At 38.6% G+C, this 21,180-nt stretch overlaps 3 protein-coding genes across 4 annotated transcripts; 1 reads left to right on the top strand and 2 right to left on the bottom strand.

Moving 5' to 3' along the window:
• Positions 1–1,580: 1,580 nt before the first annotated feature.
• Positions 1,581–4,141, bottom strand: LOC129116230 (28S ribosomal protein S33, mitochondrial-like). 2 transcript variants are annotated; one of them, XM_054627232.1, is made up of 3 exons: positions 3,942–4,141; positions 2,033–2,252; positions 1,581–1,821 (listed from the first exon to the last, which is right to left on the bottom strand). In XM_054627232.1, the coding sequence occupies exons 2-3, from the start codon at positions 2,245–2,247 to the stop codon at positions 1,716–1,718; spliced, it is 321 nt and encodes a 106-aa protein (XP_054483207.1). In that variant the 5' UTR covers positions 2,248–2,252; positions 3,942–4,141; the 3' UTR covers positions 1,581–1,715. The 2 variants fall into 2 exon arrangements, with proteins under 2 accessions (XP_054483207.1, XP_054483205.1); XM_054627230.1 differs by lacking the exon at positions 3,942–4,141 and adding an exon at positions 3,618–3,808.
• Positions 4,142–4,791: 650 nt separating this feature from the next.
• On the top strand, positions 4,792–6,953 carry LOC129116229 (EKC/KEOPS complex subunit TP53RK-like). Its single transcript, XM_054627229.1, has 2 exons — positions 4,792–5,042; positions 6,309–6,953. The coding sequence occupies exons 1-2, from the start codon at positions 4,820–4,822 to the stop codon at positions 6,788–6,790; spliced, it is 705 nt and encodes a 234-aa protein (XP_054483204.1). The 5' UTR covers positions 4,792–4,819; the 3' UTR covers positions 6,791–6,953.
• Positions 6,954–19,464: 12,511 nt separating this feature from the next.
• LOC129116232 (serine incorporator 3-like) lies at positions 19,465–21,096 on the bottom strand. Its single transcript, XM_054627234.1, has 2 exons — positions 20,884–21,096; positions 19,465–20,732 (listed from the first exon to the last, which is right to left on the bottom strand). The coding sequence occupies exons 1-2, from the start codon at positions 21,069–21,071 to the stop codon at positions 20,597–20,599; spliced, it is 324 nt and encodes a 107-aa protein (XP_054483209.1). The 5' UTR covers positions 21,072–21,096; the 3' UTR covers positions 19,465–20,596.
• Between the last annotated feature and the right edge of the window lie 84 nt (positions 21,097–21,180).

Raw genomic sequence — 21,180 nt, 5'->3', positions numbered from 1 at the left:
TTGCACTAGCTAGTTAGCCTAATTCTTGTGCTTTGGTTCATTGCAATATAACAGATGGATATAAAAAGATCTCTGGAATAAATGTGGAATTATTTAACAAAAGTCTCCTGAGCTAAACAAATCTGGAATTATAAAATAAAATGACCCTGAAATATATAAAAGTAGTCCTTTGACAAACGTCCCTTTTGAAATAAAAAACTGTTTATTTATTGAACTATACAGACTAATGGATATTTGTACGATTTAAATTGACTTATATATTCTTTACCTTATTTATTTAATTCATATGCATATTTATTTAGTTAGTTAGTACTGAATGATATGCCATTCACAGTTTTACTTTATTTGACTGTGTACTTTTTCCACTGCATTTGAGGGGGAATATTGTGCCTGTTACTTCATTACACTTATCTAACATCTGTAGTTACATTTCAGATTAAGACTGTATCCTAATATAAACATTTTACCGTAACAACTACAGTTAAGTTGTGTTAAATTGTTTTGTTATTTGCCTTTTACAATTATTTACTTTGTCCACATAACTGATGATTATTTATCAAAAATCTTATTGTGTAAATATTTAGCAAAAAAGCTCCAGGGGTCAACAACATCGTCACATTATCAATATTGTGGTATTTGATTTTCTCCATTTGGCCAGCCCCACAGCTGATCAGATCAAACCACCTGACATTATATAGTAAATGAGTTAATGGTAGCTTCACCTCCACCAGCAACTACATAAACATGGTGCCAACAGTAATACATCAGTAAAAATAATCCAACAATAATATAACATTGAGAGGCCAGTATGCTATAAATACTTACCTATGTGGTGAGATACTTTTATGATCTGCAGGACTTATTTGTACTACAGTATTTTTAAACAATCATTTACAGTGTTATATTTCTACCCGCACTGAAGTAATAATGTCACAATATAATAGAAAATATAGGCCTGTTTTGGCAATTTCACTACTGCTTACATGGTCTCCTTATGCCTCTGGCACTAAATCAATGTCTCACCCTGTCCTCTCAGAATTTTTGAAATATTGCTGATTTAAAAAAACATCATCAATATAACTTTTAAAGTCAGGTTTGTTGATATCTTATCAGTACTCAATTATTTGTCTTCTTTTGGTGTAATCCCCACTGTGTGGTGAAGCCATAGATCATATTACACATTGCAAATGATGAAGTTCATAACGGACTGAATAACTCATTTAAACATCGTTTATAGTAGACATTTGATTGGATTTAGTTCTTTTTAGGGTTAAAAGCCTGTTAATCTTTTACACCGTTTTGGTTTAGATTCTTCCAGCAGCAGTAGCACTCGTCCTTAAGCACAAAGAGTACAATAGCAGTAGTAGTAGTATTAGTCCTTCAGCACTAAGAGTACAATAGCAGTAGCACTAGTCCTTAAGCACTAAGAGTACAATAGCAGCAGCAGTAGTAGTAGTAGTAATCGCCCACTAATGGTAGTCGTACTAGTAACAGTAATAATATTTTTTAGCAACAATATAAAGTAGTAGCAGTACCATCAGCAGTGATAGTAATAACAGACACTTAAGAAGTAACAGATGCATCTTTATTGATATATTTAATAAAATGTTTAACACACCCGTCCTTCCTGTTCCTCCTTGAGGATGGCAGAGTAAAGAGTGTGTACACAGTCCAATGTTGTCTGTCTGCATAAAAAAGAAAGAAAAAGAAGCAGCTCATTTCTTCTTGCTGGCTCTCTTCCCCTCTCCTTTCTTTGGTTTCCCTTTTCCTCGCAGTTTCCTCAGGCGACGCATCTCCTCTTTGAAGTCCTCATGCTCGTCTCTGAGAAGGGAGAACAAACATTTGATCAAACTTTAAACATTGTCACCGGGGCGCAGAGTTTTCTTTTTCAACTAAGGTATTTTACTGTTTTTACGATCAATACAAAGGCCACTGCTAATGACACCCAACACTTCCTGTATAGATGTTTCTCATTGAAAATCCTTCCAGCAGACCCAAGGACATAAATGATCAAGCATGTCATTTTGAGTACCTGAACAGTCCCATGAACCGGAGCTTCTGGGTCATGGAGTAGTAGATCTTGTGCTGTGGGTACCAGTCGTACACCTCCTTCCTCTTGGCCATGGGAGGCTCCTGGAACAGCTGGACAACCTTCATAGATCTGGAGTCCGTCGGACGCACCACCTCCCCAAAGATCTGAGCACTCAGTCTGGCCATGCGCAGGGCGTAGCTGGACAGGCCGGCCATGACCGCTGAGCAGAGCAGAGAGAGGACTTCAAACTTGAGGCAGGTAGAACATAAAGGTCTGCAAAAAAAATATTCTCTGGTTCTCTCAACTGTGAAAAGTTGTTTTCTAACAGACATAATAGTAAGCTACAGATGTTAAGATGGTTCTCTCTTTCTGACCCATCCCTTTCCATTTGAAAATATGTTTTCCTTTATGAGAGAGAGTTGGAACGTGGTTTGATTAAGAATGGCCAACCACTCAGGAGACAGGGGCCCTCAGAGTTCCCCCATATTGGCCGACAACCCCACCGCCTCTCATGCAGCTTCAGAAATTCGTTCTCACCAAGCCTTTGGGATTTTGTGAAGTATTCAACTTCAAAAGCGGGGATATTTTCCTTAGCAACAAGATACAATTGTTGTGGAATATGTTGTTCATTAGCTCAGCAAGTCTCAGCACGTCTCACATGCTGCAATTTCGGAATGCTTGACCCACAAAGGTCGTGGCACGGCAGTTCATGCATGCAACAACTCAAATAGAAGAACCAATCACAGCTTAAGAAAATCTCCTGACCATTGACCAAATCAAAGATGAGTAAAGCCTCATCAGGTCTCGGCCAACGGCTTCAAACAAACAAGTTCCAATCTTAACATATTTGCTGACTTGGCCTTCCTTCTTATGTTACTAAATTTAAATTTCATTTTTTTAAGTCGTGTCATGATAAACAAATGGAAGGAGTATTTGAGATGAAACAGAACTCATAGGCAACATGTGTTAGACTGACCGACCATACACTCAGAAGCCTGCTGTTGTGTGTCTGCCCTATTACGTATTAAAAATGGTAGAAAAAATGATCTGGCTCAATTTGTTTGTGCATATAATGATTAAGGACACCCAAAAATAAAAAAATCGCCTCATTTGTATTTTTATTTATTTTGGACCAAAAGTACTGAACTTGTTTAACCTTATTTATTAGCTTTCCGATGATCAGAGAACCAGCATGTTTATTTGTTGTGTTAAATATTCAGCATAATCATTTTAGCAGTCAAATTTAAATAATAAACAGTAGTTGATTATCAAAGACGAACCAAAACGTGGTAGAACATATATTTGGAGGCCATATGTTAAAAAACAAAGTGAAAATAGGAAGACCAGCAGCCAGTGTCTTGTCTCGTGCTCGAATCTACAGGATAAAAGCGAGCATGTTGACGGTGTTATGAATGTTTGTCCGTCCACATCTGTTCATGACAACACTGACTTAACACCGTTGGCTCATGTTAGTGATGTTTTATTCGTCGTATTGATGCCAATCTTCCTTTAAAATCCTTACTGATAACCTCAACACGATGAAAAACTACACTTCCCTTCTTAACAGTCCTAACATGGTTCTTACCTGTTAGCCTGAGAGGAAGTCCACGTCGTTCGTTAGTGGAAAACGCTAGAAACGCCGGTAAAACGCAGTAATCTCTAAATGAGGACTGCTACAGCTCAATGCAGTTCTAACGTGTCAGCTCCCATTCACCTTCACGAGCACCATACTGCCATCACAAGCTCTATCGCGCATGACACATTTTCCCTGGAGCTGATTGGTTAGTGGCGTTCACTTCCTGTTTCATGGTAAAGTGGTGTTTTTATTTCCAACACGAGCCACATTTCATAAATTACACATTTAGACACCAATCAGTCGTCATAACAACATAAATGAACACAGACTTACCTTAGTGTGAAGTCTGGCGTTACTTTATTTCAACTAAGCGCTAGCAGGAAGTCCGTCGCTCTTAAGAGTTCCGTGGGTTTGAAAGGTGTTGCACAAAGTTCCGGTTATCCGTCGGCTGAAGCGCACTTATCGTGAAATATACGACCATTTGAATTGTGTGCGTCAATATGTATTTTACTTGAAAATAAAGCCACAATATAAACGGTAAGATAAAGTTTATCATATTTCAAGGAATATGATACCAGATTATATATACACTAAAAACACCTCTGATACTAAGACATCTGATAGTGTAATTTGTTATATGTTGAAACCTCGAATTTATCTTAAATTTGTATTGAAAGTTATTGTTAAAGTGACGTTGCCATGATATTTGAGCAATTGAAGGTCATTACATGATGAGTGAAGCAAACGAGTTTTGCATTCTTTTCTTTTCTGTTGTTGGGTTACAGCCATTAATTGAAACAATTAATGGAATGGTTAAGTAGTAAATCCACAGCATTACTTATTGATTAAAATAATGTTTTTTGGTGTTATTTTGGGATGATAAATGTTAGAAAACTAATTTTAGCCAACTTCAAAAGACCCCACCTCTCTTCATGTGCTACTATGATGAAAGTCAACTCTCCTTAAATGATTGTAATCCAAATATTAAATTTTAAAAAAATGGAAATCAAGCAATTTAAGTAAGCGATACATAAATATTAGTGTAAGTAGATTTAGAGATGGTTACGGTAAGTAGTGAAAGTAAAACGTTTCTTCTTCGCTTGGTCATATCAGCCGGACTTCTCCCTCTGTGGTTAGTGTCTGATTCTTTGGTGGCCGCTAGGTGGCAGACAGTAGAAGAAGAAGAAGAAGAAGAAGAGGCGGAAGTAAACATGGCCCAGGAAAAGAGCATGGCGGTCCCAGAGTTCCTCAGGAAAGCAGAGCTATTAAAACAAGGAGCAGAAGCTCGGGTGTACCGGGCGGAGTTCCTGGGAAAGCCGACTATTGTAAAAGAAAGGTTCACAAAGCGCTACAGACACCCGGTGCTGGACGAGAAGCTGACCCACCGAAGGACGGTGCAGGAGGTCCGCTCCATACTGCGCTGCCGGAGAGCAGGCAAGTCCAACAGCAGCCATCGGTCTGGACCCTAATTCTATCAGATTCGGGGTCCGATTGGCTTTGACTAACAGCAGCATCGTTATCAGATGAAAACAGTTTGAAAAAGAAGATAAATTAACTTCATCCCAGCCAACCGGTGCTACAACAAAATCTTCTGTTACATGAGACAGTGCTGGGTTAACCGAATAATTGTCCAGTTACGGAGCCCGAGAAGAGCTCCATATATATATATATATATATATATATATATAGAGAGAGAAATATATATAGAAATGCACATGCACAATTTCACAAATTGTCAATAAGAAACTACATACATTCAAACTAACATGCCAGGGGTCAACTGCAAAAAAAATAAATGGCATGAACTGCCTGTGATATATGTATGTAATTACACAATCAGAATTTGTGATGATGTCTCCTTTTTTCTCTTTCTTTATCTTATTTCTTTATTTAAAAATAAATCACATTTTAGAAACCATGCCGGCTGTGCCTACATGTACCAGGTTGCATTGCGTGCAAGCGGTGGGTTTGCTGTCTGATAAATAAACAAAATACACGAACAGAATAGAATATACTCAAAACGTAAATTAAATAAATATTCTTTATTCAACCGTACACCTTCAGATTTCATGTTTCTGGATCACACAGTTTAAGCAACATTTACACAGAAACATCAAGGATGTATTAGCACATGAAGGTAGAGGAGTGGAAGTAGAGACACTATTACACAGCTGGTTTATTCATCAACCATTTCTTTCATTTTGTTACTGGAGCTGTTTTGACATAAACATGTAAATAGATTATTTGACAACTACCTCTCCCCTCGTGACGCAAGAGCCTGGAAGACGTTCAAACCATGCAGTAAACAATGTAAAAAAAAAACTAAACAAAGCAGCCTCTCATGTTCAATCATATACCAGGTGAAGTGGCTTAAGTCGTTGGGATCGAGCCACAGTCCTCTGAAGCTTCCTATCGGGCTACATTATAAGCCGGCCCACCGTTAAACGGTCCAATCAAATCAAGTTACTACCAAGTTACTAACTTCATTGTCGTTGTTTTTTGTGTTTTTTTATGTTCATATATATTATATATATTTCTGTGTAAAAAATAGTTAACGTTTATCCTTTTTTTTTTTCTTTTTTTTTGTTTATTTGTCTGTTTCTGTGTACCAGTGAGCATGTGGTTTGAGTCTTTTTGTGAAATTTGTTGATATTGAATAATGAATAATAAAAACTCTCCTTCAACCTCTGTCCTCCTCAGGCATCTCTGCCCCTGTAGTCTACTTTGTGGACTACACATCCCACTGTATTTTCCTGGAGGAAATCGAGAATTCATTGACAGTGCGCGACCACATCGCCTCCACTCGGCAGTCTGAATGCAGTATGGAGCTGGAGTGGCTGGCTGAGAGGGCGGGCCAGGTCCTGGCCAAAATGCATGATGAGGACGTCGTCCACGGGGACCTGACCACCTCCAACATGCTGCTGAGACGCGGCCCGGAGGACGGGGAGTCGGAGCTGTTCCTCATCGACTTCGGCCTGAGCTACATCTCCGCCCTGCCGGAGGACAAGGGGGTGGACTTGTACGTGCTGGAGAAGGCCTTCCTCAGCACCCACCCGAACACAGAGGCTCTGTTTGAGAGGCTGCTGAAGAGCTACGCGGCCGCGTCCAAGAAATCCTCAGCGGTCATTAAAAAGCTGGACGAGGTCCGATTGAGAGGGAGGAAGAGGTCGATGGTGGGATGATGATCTGTGCTGCGTTCAGGGACAAGCCTCTCTGGAAATGATGTTTCTGAAATGATGTTATATTAACAAAGTTGTTATTATGAAAAACAAGTTTATAAAATGTTTTTTCTTCTTATGGAAGGCCGATATAATAAAAAGATGGACTTTGTAATGATGTTTGTACATTTTCTAACAGTTTATGTCTATAAATATTTGATACACAAAGTCAGACACATCAGCTTCTTCATATCCTTTGTTACTGATATTGTGGTAGCATGAACTGTAAGTTCCTGTTGCCCCACTTTACTACAGACCTTAAATTAAGTGTGCATGCTTTCAGGTCGAAAGATGTTTTGGATAAAAACATGATGAGTTTGGTGGAATGTCATAAGTTAAAAGCCTTGTTTTCTGTTAATCAATGGTTGATGTCTGCAACCTGAACATCACTAAATCAGTGCTTCCTGGGATATGTTGCGTTTTTAACCACCACATTAAGTTTGATTGGTATGCAGCTCATATGCTTTTGACTTGTTAGCTGAATTATCATAAATCAGAAGACTCTGGGGTTCTCATGTAGCTGTCAGACACAGGTTTAATATATTGAGATCTTTCTAAGTCACAGTTAACAGCACAGTCATCTTAAAAAAACTAGTGGTATGCAGTCACTCCGAACAAAGTGTCTGCTTTGACCTTAAGTTGTAGTTTGAATGTTGTTCTTAAAATGTTTATGAACACTGATTTCATGTTTGTTAAGAGTTGTTTTGGGGTTTAGTTTATTTAATGTAGAAAACAGCAGAGGCCATCCGGTCTCTAAACTGAATTAAGCAATGCTCTGACATCTGCCGTACAGCTCAAACAATATTAATATCAAAATATGTATCTATTATATAACTACAGCCTAGAGGCTTTTGAATATAATGTCGTCATAGAGGGAAATTCCAAACAGACACCATTTTTAAAGAACATTTAACGCTAAATGTGTTAAGTGAGGAGTAAAAATATAAATATTTTTATGTTAATAACAACGTTATATATGATAAATCAATAGAGTTTGGAGATATATCAAAAAATAATTTAACTCCATGATCCATGTAGAGCTTAAGATTTCAAAATATATCTCCTCTTACGATGTTCAAACCAGACACTCAGAGCTCCACTTTTAAAGATTGAATACAGAGTTTTGAAATTCATTTTGGTTTTGGGGGTTATTCTCTTTTTCATACTTCCATACTATGTAATTCTCTACAACTTATGATATAAGTAGTATACAAAACAAATACCTAAAAATTACAATGTAATAAGATACAGACACCATTCAAATTTCCATACCTTTATTTATATCTCAGATTGACTCAATCCTAAAACACAGTTTTTAACACCCTCTGAGGTCTGAGCCAGTTTTCCTATCTTTGTCGCTCGGAGGTCACTAAATTGAACGTGGAATCGGTGTGTTCGTACGCAAAGACGATGTCGGACTCCGTAGTATTCTCTGGCCCTCTCCCTAATCTGGTCAATGATGAGATGTATAGCCGCATGTCATCATTCCGCCGCTGGCTGTCGAGGTGGTGTCCTGCAAACAATGTGGGCTTCGTAGACAATTGGCATACTTTCTGGGGAAAACCTGGTCTGATTAGGAGAGACGGCATCCATCCTACTTTGGATGGAGCGGATCTCATCTCTAGAAATCTGACCCAGTTCATTAGTGGACCTAATCCATGACCCAGAGTTCAGACCAGGAAGCAGAAGCAGAGTCGCAGTCTTTCACACGTCTCTGCGCTTCCTTTGGAGCAGTTACCCACCCAGTTACCCACCCAAAACCCTATAGAGACTGTGTCTGCCCCACGGCCACTTCAATTATTTAAAGTCAACAGAAGAGGAGTTATACAAAATAACTTAATAAAAGTTAAGGCAACCGATGCAACAGTGCATCAAAACAGGACAGTTAAATGTGGACTCTTAAATATTAGATCTCTGTCATCTAAGGGTGTACTTGTAAATGATTTAATATCAGATAATCATATTGATTTATTTTGTCTTACTGAAACCTGGCTGTGTCATGAAGAGTACGTTAGCCTTAATGAATCAACTCCTCCAAGTTATATTAATACTCATATTCCTCGAGGCACAGGCCGAGGAGGTGGAGTAGCAGCTATCTTTGACTCAAGCCTATTAATAAACCCTAAACCTAAATTAAATTACAACTCATTTGAAAGCCTTGTTCTTAGTCTTTCAAACCCGAGCGGAAAGCATTAAAGTCAATTTTATTTGTTATAGTGTATCGTGCACCAGGTGCGTATTCTGAATTCCTATCTGAATTCTCAGAGTTTTTATCTAGTTTAGTCCTTAAGACAGATAAAGTTATTATTGTAGGGGATTTTAATATTCATGTGGATGTGTATAATGATAGCCTTAGTACTGCGTTTGGTTCATTACTAGATTCTATTGGCTTCTGTCAGTGTGTACATAAACCGACTCACTGTTTTAACCATACCCTCGACCTTGTTCTGGTTTATGGTATTGAAGTAGAAAATGTAATTGTCTCTCAACAGAACTCTCTTTTATCGGACCATTTTCTAATAACCTTTGAATTTGTTCTACCAGAGTGTACGCCATTAGGCAAATGTTTCTACACTAGATGTCTATCTGATAATGCTGTAGCTAAATTTAAAGAAGCGATTTCTTCAGGGTTTTATTCAGTACCATTGCTCAATATAACAGAGGACTCCTACGCTAGCTTTAGTCCGTCTCAGATTGACCATCTTGTTGATAGTGCTGCATGCTCACTGCGAATGCCACTAGACTCTATAGCTCCTCTAAAAAAGAAGCTAATAAAAGAAAGGAGGTTTGCTCCATGGTATAATCCTCAAACCCGCGATTTAAAGCAAATATCACGAAAACTTGAAAGGATATGGCGTTCCACCAATGTGGATGAAGCGCGGTTAGTCTGGCGAGACAGTCTTAAAATATATAAGAAGGCACTCCGTAATGCTAGAGCAGCCTATTACTCAGCATTAATAGAGAAAAATAAGAACAACCCCAGGGTTCTCTTCAGCACTGTAGCCAGGCTGACAGAGAGTCACAGCTCTGTTGAGCCGTGTATTCCTATAAACCTCAGTAGTAGTGACTTCATGAACTTCTTTAATGATAAGATTCTAACTATTAGAGAAAAAATTTATAATCTACTGCCCTCAACCAGTACCGATCGATCCATAGCTGTAGAACCTGAAATATATTTAGATGGCTTTTCTCCCATCGACCTTCAACAATTGACTTTAACTATTTCTAAGTCTAAACCTTCCACCTGTCTCTTAGACCCGATTCCGACTAGGCTGCTTAAGGAAGTTTTACCTTTAATTAGCAACTCCTTATTAGAAATTATCAATCTGTCTTTACTGACGGGCCATGTACCACAGGCCTTCAAACTAGCTGTAATTAAACCTCTTCTTAAGAAACCTACTCTAGATCCAGAGGTGTTGGCTAACTATAGACCTATATCTAACCTTCCGTTCCTCTCTAAGATCCTTGAGAAAGCAGTAGCAAATCAGCTCTGTGACTTTATGCATAACAATAGTTTATTTGAGGATTTTCAGTCAGGATTTAGAGTGAATCATAGCACAGAGACGGCACTGGTGAAAATTACCAATGACCTTCTAATAGCTTCAGACAAAGGACTTGTCTCTGTACTTGTATTGCTAGACCTTAGTGCTGCATTTGATACCATTGATCACCAAATCCTATTACAGAGATTGGAGCATCTTATAGGCATTAAAGGAACCGCACTTAGCTGGTTTAAGTCGTATTTATCAGACCGATCTCAGTTTGTATATGTAAACAATGAAAGCTCGATGAAAACCAGGGTTAGTCACGGAGTTCCACAGGGGTCTGTTCTTGGACCTATTTTATTTACCTTATATATGCTTCCCTTGGGGAATATTATCAGAAAACACTCAGTAAACTTTCATTGTTATGCAGATGATACCCAGTTATATCTATCAATTAAGCCAGACGAAACTAACCAGTTCTCTAAACTTCAAGCATGTCTTACGGACATAAAAACCTGGATGACCTGTAACTTTTTAATGTTAAACTCTGAAAAAACAGAAGTTATCCTACTAGGCCCAGATCACCTTCGAATTCAATTATCTAACGATATAGTTTCTCTAGATGGCATTGCTCTAGCATCCAGCACTACCGTTAAGAACCTTGGAGTTATCTTTGACCAGGATCTGTCTTTTAACTCTTATATAAAACAGATCTCAAGGACAGCCTTTTTTCATTTACGTAACATTGCGAAAATCAGGCAAATCCTGTTTCAAAGCGATGCAGAAAAACTAGTTCATGCATTTGTTACCTCTAGACTAGATTACTGTAACTCCTTATTATCAGGCTGCTCTAATAGGTCTCTTAGATCTTTACAGTTGATCCAGAATGCTGCAGCACGTGTTTTAACAAAAACTAAGAAAAGAGATCATATTACTCCAGTATTAGCTTCTCTGCACTGGCTCCCTGTTAAATCAAGAATAGAATTTAAAATTCTTTTACTTACCTACAAAGCTCTAACTGGTCAGGCACCGTCTTATCTTAAGGAACTTATAGTTCCATATTACCCAACTAGAGAGCTGCGCTCAATCAATGCAGGGTTACTTGTGGTTCCTAGAGTATATAAAAGTAGGATGGGAGCCAGAGCCTTCAGTTATCAGGCTCCTCTTCTGTGGAACCAGGTTCCAGTTTCAGTCCGGGGGCAGACACACTCACCACTTTCAAGAGCAGGCTTAAGATCTTCCTTTTTGATAGCGCTTATAGTTAGGGCTGGTTCAGGTTCGCCTTGGTCCAGCCCCTAGATATGCTGCTATATGCCTAGACAGCCGGGGACTACCTAGGATACGCTGAGCTCCTCTCTCCTCTTCTCTCCCTCCATCTTTATGTATTAATCTCCTATTTATGCACATTACTGATTTTGCTTCTTCCCCGGAGTTCTTGTGCTTTCTCGCCTCGCAGGTTCCCAGGAATCGGGGTTATATTTGGACTGTCATCGTGCCACCTACTGAGGCCCTGCTGACACCCACTACTACTACCACTATCATTATTAGTCACATTACTATTATTATTGCCTGTACTATTACGCTTATTGACTTGCTTGTACCCTGGAGTCTTTGTGCTTTCTCGCTTCGCAGGCTTCTATAAATCGTGGCTGTACCTGGACCGTGGACGTGCATCCTGCTACGGCCCTGCTGACACCGACTGCTACCACCATTATTATTATTACTAGTCACATTACTATTACTATTACCTGTACCATTAAGCTTCATATAGCTTTACTTCCACCCTGAAGCCCTTTTGCTTTCTCGTTCTGCAGGTTTCCATGAATCGTTGTGGTACCTGGACCGTAGTCGTGCCTCCTGCTGTGAGCCGACTGACACCCACTGCTACTTCGATTATTATTATTAGTCACATTACTATCCCTATTTTCATGGCTATAATTCTACTGTAATAATTGCTGCTGTTATTATAAGTAGTGTTATTATATGAATCATTTATGTCATATACATTGAATGTGTTGTATCTCTGTTATGCTGCTCATTCTGTACACATGACATCTATTGCATTCTGTCCATCCTGGGAGAAGGATCCCTCCTCTGTCGTTCTCCCATAGGTTTCTTCCTTTTTTCTCCCTGTTAAAGGGATTTTTTAGGGGATTTTTTCCTGTGCCGATGTGAGGGAAGGACAGAGGATGTCGCATGTGCACAGATTGTAAAGCCCTCTGAGGCAAATTTGTAATTTGTGATTCTGGGCTATACAAAATAAACTGAATTGAATTGAATTGTTCCGCCTGGTCTCCTTTTGTAATAATGCATGTATGAGCTCAACGCTGTTTTACACATCATGTTATTTACATCTCTTTTTTTTCAAACACAATTGTCTATCACAATATGTACGCTACAGTGATGATATTTATACGTGGATGTATAAATAGTTAAATCACCATTGATACAAAAGAAACAAAAAATGGTAATTGAATCTCAGATATGTGTTCATATCGCACATGACACAAGACTTTTGGCTATGGGAATGTGATCTTCTAGGCGTCAGGGGGAAAAGTTAACATGGATAAAAAATATTTACAGTACAGAAGTCCAATAAAATGTGTAAAAACGGAATAACAACTACATATATCCATTGATTGCTCAGAACGCTCTGGGTGCAAATTTAACAAAACTATCCTAAAGCACAAAGAAACATGAAGGCAACAACAGCCGATAATAAACACACCACTGATAATTAGTGAAGACTGTGGAGTTTAAGAATGTATTGACCAAGCTGCTTGCAGTTAAATTGTCGCTTGATTCTCTTACCGTGTGATAATGTACTGTGCAGACTTCATATTGGAAATATGCAAATATTTACTAATCAGTTTACTGCGTAATTTAAAGATTTACTAAAAAATTACATAGTAAAACATTTCACAGTTTAATGTCCCATAAAAATGTCATACAAAATGTTATAATATTGTATACCATAAAAAAGGTTATTACATAGTTTTCTAAAACTATGTCCTTAAAAATAATTATAGTATAGTATATACTATCATATGCCATAAAAACGTAATGGAAAATGTCTTAGTATAGTTTGCCATAAAAATATAATTTAAAAGTATCATAGTATAGTATGCCACAAAATATAATTAAAAAGTTATTAATGTATATTATGCGATACAAATATCATTAAAAACCTCATAAAAGGTCATACAATTGCATAGTACTGGGAGCCTTTGTTGCATGTCATCCCCCTTAACTCTCTTCCCATATTTCCTGTCAACTTAGGCCTAAGGCCTCGTATTTATAACAATGATGATGATAATGAAGAAAACTTGGGCAAAACTCACTGGGAGGATCAGAGACCTCTTTAATCACAACTGGATGCATGAGACTCTTTTATTGGTGAATAGAAACACCTCCACAGATATGGGAGAGAGTGATGGAAAAATACGTGTTATATTGTGTTGTACAATGATTGCGATTGTGTTGTGCCACTTTGTGCAACGATCACATGAGGAGATGAACTATTGGCTGTAACCTCTGTATCTTATGTAATCATATTGTGACCCTATAAATGATGTACGAAGGGACTGCCTCTTCGAGCTTAGATGCACATTTGCTTTGAATGTGGATGCATGCTCCTCTTGCAAGATAATTAAATACCATTTAATGATTCTTCTGTCTCTTGGTCCTATGTTATAGTGTTTACTAAATCTAAACCTAACAGAGAGTTTAATTTGTCTGTTTTTCACTGCCCAGCCTCAGTCATTTTAATAAAAAATTTCTAAGAAGAAAGTTCAATGGCATATTTAGCTAGCATTGGAAGCATGAAGCTGTGTAACAAATAGAGTGCCTGCACAGTGGTTCATGCGTCTTTTAACAAAACATTTCCCAAAGCTGGATAAATATGCCGTCAACGTTTAACTTGGGATTTTTTTTAATAAATAGAGCTTTGTTAAATTCATCAATCTTTATTAAATGATTGATGGATGTAATACAGAGCAACCAGTTCAACTGGTTTACGTAAATTAAATTGCTACATTTTTTAAATTTCACATAATGCCCATTTCACAATTTACCATAGTGATAACCCGACAGAGCACATACCATCTCCCCTCAACTTGCTGTTATTCTGCTCATATTGGGTAGTTATGTTTGCTCTGCAGGACAAGTCCAATTGTTGTTGTCCTGCTGCTTTGACGTTTGGTAATTCCCTCAAAAAGATATTTGATCCCCGAAAGCCTGTTCTTGATCAGGTACCATACCCTCCTAATAACACACACACAAGAAACAAAAGGGCATCTTCAATCCACTTTTTCCATTTTGTGAGAGTTTATGTCTTTCTTCCCTATATTTGGGAGAGAAATCTTGTACTTTAACGTTCATCTTAATGATCAGTTTGCAAAGCGGTTTATGTTTAAAACGTATGAGCTTGTAAAATGTGATGCAGTGTTTGAGCCTAAACTATTCAGCAGAACATGGAGCAATCAGAGCAGCTACTGGTCAAATATAAGGACAAAACAAGTGCATAAGAAAGGTGTTGTTTAGAGCCTCAAGAACAGCTTCAGGGCTCCTTAGACCCTCTGCAACATTCTTCAAATATATTCCCTCATTTGTTCTTCATTTCCTCGACTTCCAACTGAACAAAGTTGGGTTAAGATCTGTCGACTGTCAATTTGTCATAATATATGTACAATTCAAGTTTGAATCATTATAATAATTACAAAGAAAAATATCAGAATGAAGAAAAAGTATTTGATTGTCGCTGTCTTATTTGTGCAACGTAATTTATATCTCTCTCCACAGCTCCACCAAGTGTTTCTAAAATCAGCCAGCCCAGCATCGGATATGCTCGGGTGCTGACCGACCTCAAATGCACCGTCCGAGGAGCCAGACAGCGGGAGGTCAAGGTGAAGTGGTTTAAATTAAGAAGCGGCGACGACTCAGCGGTCCAGTCCAAATCTGTTTCTCTGTTTGTCGTGAGGATCTGAGCGAACGGGCCTGTCCTGACTGTCACTGGAGACCGGACCGAATACCAGTGTGTGGTGCTGGGCTAGGGCAAGAGCTTCAGCAGAGAGACCACAGTCCGGGTAAAAGGGGGGTACCTGTAGCTCCAAGAGCACACTGTATGCACGTCACTCTATTATGTTTACCAAAACGAACAGGAGAGATCACTTGATGTTGAAGTGTTCAATAATTTGGTGTAGCTTGTATATTTGACCCCCTGACCTTTTGTCTAGTGCCACCATCAGGTCAAACCATCCCTATGGATTTACACTTGGCTCCACGGTATCTTGAAACTATTTGCCAGAGTTCCATAAATCTACTGTGGATATCCACGGTCCCCAGGGGAGGAATCTTCTTTTTCTCTTTTATCTAGTCCTTATTTGTCCTTTATAGTATGATGGTAGTGAACACTGCTTCCTCTGTTGGCTTCAGCGAACTTGAGACAAACACATCAGAGATCACATAGGGTCCCATATGGCGCCAAAAGGTTGTCCGTGTCCATGAAACGTTTTGATTTGGGAGGATCTGAAATATAGTCTGAAATAGTCTGAATATAATTCAGAAATGAGGGCGTGGACTTTACATGTTTGAAAAGCATGGCTATATATGCTGTGTTCTAAGAAACGCCCAAGGTAACCATCCTCCCAAATCAAAACATTTCACGGACACTGAACAGATGTGACTTAATGTATAAATAACCACAAATAATCACCACATAATCTGTAATTTCTCAAGCACAGGTGGTGTCACGCAGGGTGACACCAGCGCCAACAGGTTGTCCGTATGAAGCAGACGCCATCGCAAGCAGTTACTACGCTGTATTCACAGTGGTATTTTGAAGTGCAAAACTTTAGATATGAAAGTGTGGTTGTTGAGCGGAACAGTCTGGCATAGTTTATAGCTTTTATACTGCGATTCGAGCCAACTACAGTCTAAAAGAGCTTGCTAAACAGACCTTTGTCACTGGTGTCAATTTTTTTACTGCCAATCACATGAATATGGTGCTTAGAACGTGTTGGGTCATAATTCTCGCTATACCTACATTTCCTGAAGGCAACGGGGTTGAGGAATGTCATCAGCCTTCTTTGTTGATTACAGCACCTCTCAGTTGAAGCCACGCCCCCCACGCCAGATCAACGCCAAAAGTCTGAATCTGAAAAAAATGCGATCTGAAACTGAAAATAGGAAATCTGCAACTGAAAACTATAAGACCTCAAATATCAAAAAATATATGAAAGTGAAAAATGAAATGAAATATTTCATAGAAAACAATTCCAAATTTTCATCGAAATTATATTCAAACCCAAAAACCTTTTCATTCACTTTTTTTTTATAATACATTGTTGTATTTTTCAAAGTTAATGACTGAAACTTGTACTTTCAGTTTCAATTCTTTTTTCCAGGACTTTTAAACTTTTAAACTTAATGTAAACTAAATTATTTTAACCAGAGGTTTGGTATACATTGCAGCTGGATGCAACCGAGGTGTTTAAATTCAAGTTCCTCTTCAAAAGGCTTTTAAATGTGTGCTGTAGAAGATAATCCACACTGTTCATAGTGACCACAGTTACAATTTTCTTTAAAAGAAATACAAACATCTGCCAGCCACGAGAAAATAATGACAGCAGTACTTAGCTAATACTTTTCGAATTGCAGTGGTGCAACAGGTAATCAGCCCCAGATGACATCAAGTTTGTGCCATCATCGTCTACATTGCCAAAGGCTTTGAAGCACTTCACATTGTGAATGTGGGGCTTTTCCACATAGTAGCCTCTTGAGCCAAGCGCAATTAAAATCATTATTTTAAAACTATTCTGTCTGGCCATTGAACTTAAATTTTAGTATAATGATAAATATTACCACAGAGGAGTGCCACTAAAACACTTATTTACCCCATTTGCCCCGTCACCTCTACAAGCAAACCCCTTTCACATTGTCACATTGTTTTCACGTTGTCATTCGACACGTCCTTATTATAAAAGTATTGATTGACTTTAAAGGCACACTGTCTGGACAGATAAACCACAGACAGCTATGAACATACATCAATACATAAGGAAAGATATATTAGCGAGGCAAGTTCAATCAGTCAAGATCATGTCAGCAGAACACTTACCGGTGTTTATGCAAATTCAAAGAAGCTTTTCTTCTTGCATAAAGTTCAGGCTAACTGACCTCATGATATAATCTAGTGAGATTATATTTTATAAATTGAAAGAACAGTAAGTGTCATAATCTTCACATTTAACTAGTTCTAGCTGGCAAAACCAACTGGAAATGCTTATTGATGGATATTTCCAGCAGATGGAACATATGAGGGTATGTTCTATATCATAATTATTATCTCACACACTTCCAGTGGAGCCGTCTTTCCTCCAGATCTCCAGCATCCCTCAGATCCCCAAGGTGGAGGGGCTGCTGGTCCTCTGCTGTCGGGTGGAGTACTTCTACCCCAGGGACATTGACCTGGAGAGGTCCAGGAGCGACGGGGAGCAGGTCCGCACTGTCACACACTTCAGACTTTTCTCCGACCACAACCGCCTCTACAGCATGTGGAGTGAGATTCAGCTGCGCATGGCCAGAGAGGACGAGAAGGCCGCATGCACCTGCCGAGTCTACCACTCCAGCTTCCCTGCTCCAGGATACAAAGATGTCCTGTACCACATCAACACTCAAGGTTGAGTCATCAAATGTGGAAGGAAAAGAAAGGAAAACACGAAAAGGCATGAGGGAGACTCCAAACGTGTTTTGTCAGTCTTTTTTTCTGGCCAGTCTTCCATAAAGCCCAGCTCTGTATTTTACACGGCCTAAGGTACTCCTATGGACAGATAGAGATCTTGGTCCTCACTCAGCAGCTTTGTTGTGGAGCTGCAGTCTTTTTATTTTGTAATAATGGATTTACTGGTGCTCCGTTAGTTTATGTGACACTTGGATTGCACACAGTTGGACTTAATTTACTTAATTTACTTCTGAAGGTAATTGGTAGCACCGCATCATATTGAGGGGCTTCATAACAAAGGAGGTGAATATATATGCACGCACTAATGTTTTAGAATATTTAAAAAAACTTTTTTTATAATTTCTTTTAATCAATTTTTACTTTTTGGTGTAGAACAAAAAACTCCTTTAGAGGTGTAGAACAAAAAACTCTTTTCACTTGCATTATAGATATTTAGTGACAACCTTTGACAGACCTTCATCAGGTTACTTTGCATTACATAACATAAAATTAAAATTAAAATCAATTTGATTGAGGCGCCTGGTTGGAGACGCTGTATAAGAGTGTACAGAGGCTATGTTGTTGCTAGCACAGCAATGGTAGATGTATTTCCTTGTTTAGATCCTATATCCAATAGAATCCTCACACATGCCAGGCTGATGTAGAACTAACCCTATTTGGATATAGCAGAACTTAGCTGGTCTGGGGAAGGTTAAATACTGTGCTCAAGGACACCATCTTCAGAATTGGGGAGCAGTCCGCTGTGTTTCACACGTGGTGTTTCCCTGTTCTCCTCGATCGAGAAACAATAAATGTTACTGCTTAAGACATCTGGGTCTGCTGAAATTTTTCTGTCTCGAGGGAACTAGCTCTAAGATTTCCATCACACTAAAAAAAAAAATTGGGATTTGTTGAGCTGACTAAAATACTCTAGGTCACAATAGCAGCTCACTGGGAATTGTACTAATTGAACACATTGTGGTCCATTGATTACCCAAATCCTGGAAATAATAAGGACATTTGTGCAAATGCTAGGTGTTTGTGTCCAATTTTCTTAAATACAATTGTTGTAGGAAAATGTCAAAGTATATTATCTCTGCTCTATGCATTGACGTTCTTATGCCCACAATTTATTGAACACATCCATTGGAGGACCAATGGATGTCCTCAAGGTTACTCCACATTAACATGAAGCTCCCAGATTCAGTGTGAACATTTTTTATTTAAAAAAACTGTACAAAATAAACTGCTTTGCTTGTCTGATAACAAACTTATATATGCACTGTTGTTTCCCTCTGACCAAACACGTAGCATTTTATTGTAAGGATTTGATAGCTTTCGTACCTAGCATAGACTGTATAAAATAGGGACGTAGTAAAACCAAATATCATTAGATCATTTTCAGAACACAGACTATCGTCACATTTTGTTAGTTGAGAGGCTTTTATACGAATGCTGCGAGAATGATTCCCAGAACGCAAAATGAGTCTGGAAGTCAATGGACATGCACGTTGGACTAGATCATTTAATATTGTTGAGCTTTGCACAGAGAATCTCGGTTGTGAAAACGGAGTCAAAGCAAACAGAAATGACCATGAATTACATACTGACTACAGTAAATCACTTTGGCTTACAAGGCATTTGGTCAGCGTTTGTATCATACAAGTCTGGTTTGATTCATATTCTCAAACATATTTAACCATTCAAATAGCATTCCCTGACATTTCTTACAAAATGTAATTCTTAGATTAAAAAAAATATGACACTCTTTGCAAGTAAAATCATAATAAACATAAAAGCTATTGCGTACTATTTAGAGTCATACAATGATGCACAGAGAATAATTACATCATCACTCATATCAGCTTTAAAGATTTTTTTCTGATTGTATCTGTCTGTCCAGTGCATGTCTGTCACTGTGCAGATTTATATTAAAACCTGAAACTATCACATCTGATAGACACCTTTACATTAAATATCTTGGTCCATAGATATTTTTCAGAATCTTGACTTTGAGTCATATTGTAGGAATGTGCCATGTTTACCAACAACAGTTTACTACTACAATCATGTACTTCATATTACTCCTAATATATTCACATATCTGAAAAATGTTACAGGCTATAAGGCATTGGAAGGCATAGCAGTAAACTATATGGGCTTACTACTGTGTGCGGTTTACAAACCATTGTTATTACTTTAATACATTCATATTTCTAAGCAGAATGAAAATATTTGGATTTTATTAAATCTGACGAATATTTTTTGTTAAATTTAGATTGTTGAGAGCACATACATTTTTTTGACATTGTATTTGATTGAAAATTCACAATATTATTCAGTTCACATTACAAATGTAAACAAACGAATGGGATGTTTTCACTACAGTAATTACCTGTACCTGAAGCAGCTGTTAGGGCACCTCTAAACCTGACCCAATTGTTCAACTGAAATAATTAAACTAAACTCCAGTCAAATGTATAAAATGCGAGTTCATTTTGAGAATAAGATGTAGGCAGTATGGTCAGAGTTTCTGCTTTGTGGAGGCCAGGGTGGAGTCGCTGATCAGCTGAAGTCTCGGTTGGTGAGGATCAGCGGGGCCACCAGGGTCCACGTGTACAGGGCCAAGCACACCCAGCTGGATGTGATCTTCACCCACACTGCTGGCCACTTGCTGGTTATGGTGTAGTCTGCATCGGGGCTGTCGAGAACAGAACACAACAAAAGGTCTCTCAGTCTTCAACATTTACAAAAATTCAGTCTGCATTGTCCTGCAGCAACAACGTCTTATTGGTACATTTTTTGTTAGTGATCCGACATCTATAGGCTGTGTTGGGAGGCGGAGGACTGACCTGTACCAGTTGGTGAGGGTCATCATAATGTAAAGTGAGGCCAGGAAGAGCATGAAGTGGAAGAAGGAGTAGCTGTACTGGACCAAGTCACGCTCATTGTCCTCCACCCGCCTGGGTCCTGTTGACTCCTCTGAGAGGTCGGGGCTGCTGCCGCCCTCAGCCAGGATGGTCGAGTCTTTGGAGGCCATGGTCAGCTTGTTCACCTGGCTGGTGCTGGACGAACGGATGCTAATAAAGAGATAAATGAATACTATGTATGTCCAAACTGTACAAGCAAAGTTTAGGTTGACAAAACAA

The sequence above is a fragment of the Anoplopoma fimbria genome, unplaced genomic scaffold (assembly GCF_027596085.1).
Source record: "Anoplopoma fimbria isolate UVic2021 breed Golden Eagle Sablefish unplaced genomic scaffold, Afim_UVic_2022 Un_contig_8005_pilon_pilon, whole genome shotgun sequence".
Classification (NCBI taxonomy): domain Eukaryota; kingdom Metazoa; phylum Chordata; class Actinopteri; order Perciformes; family Anoplopomatidae; genus Anoplopoma; species Anoplopoma fimbria.
This window is presented reverse-complemented; position numbering and strand designations above follow the sequence as displayed.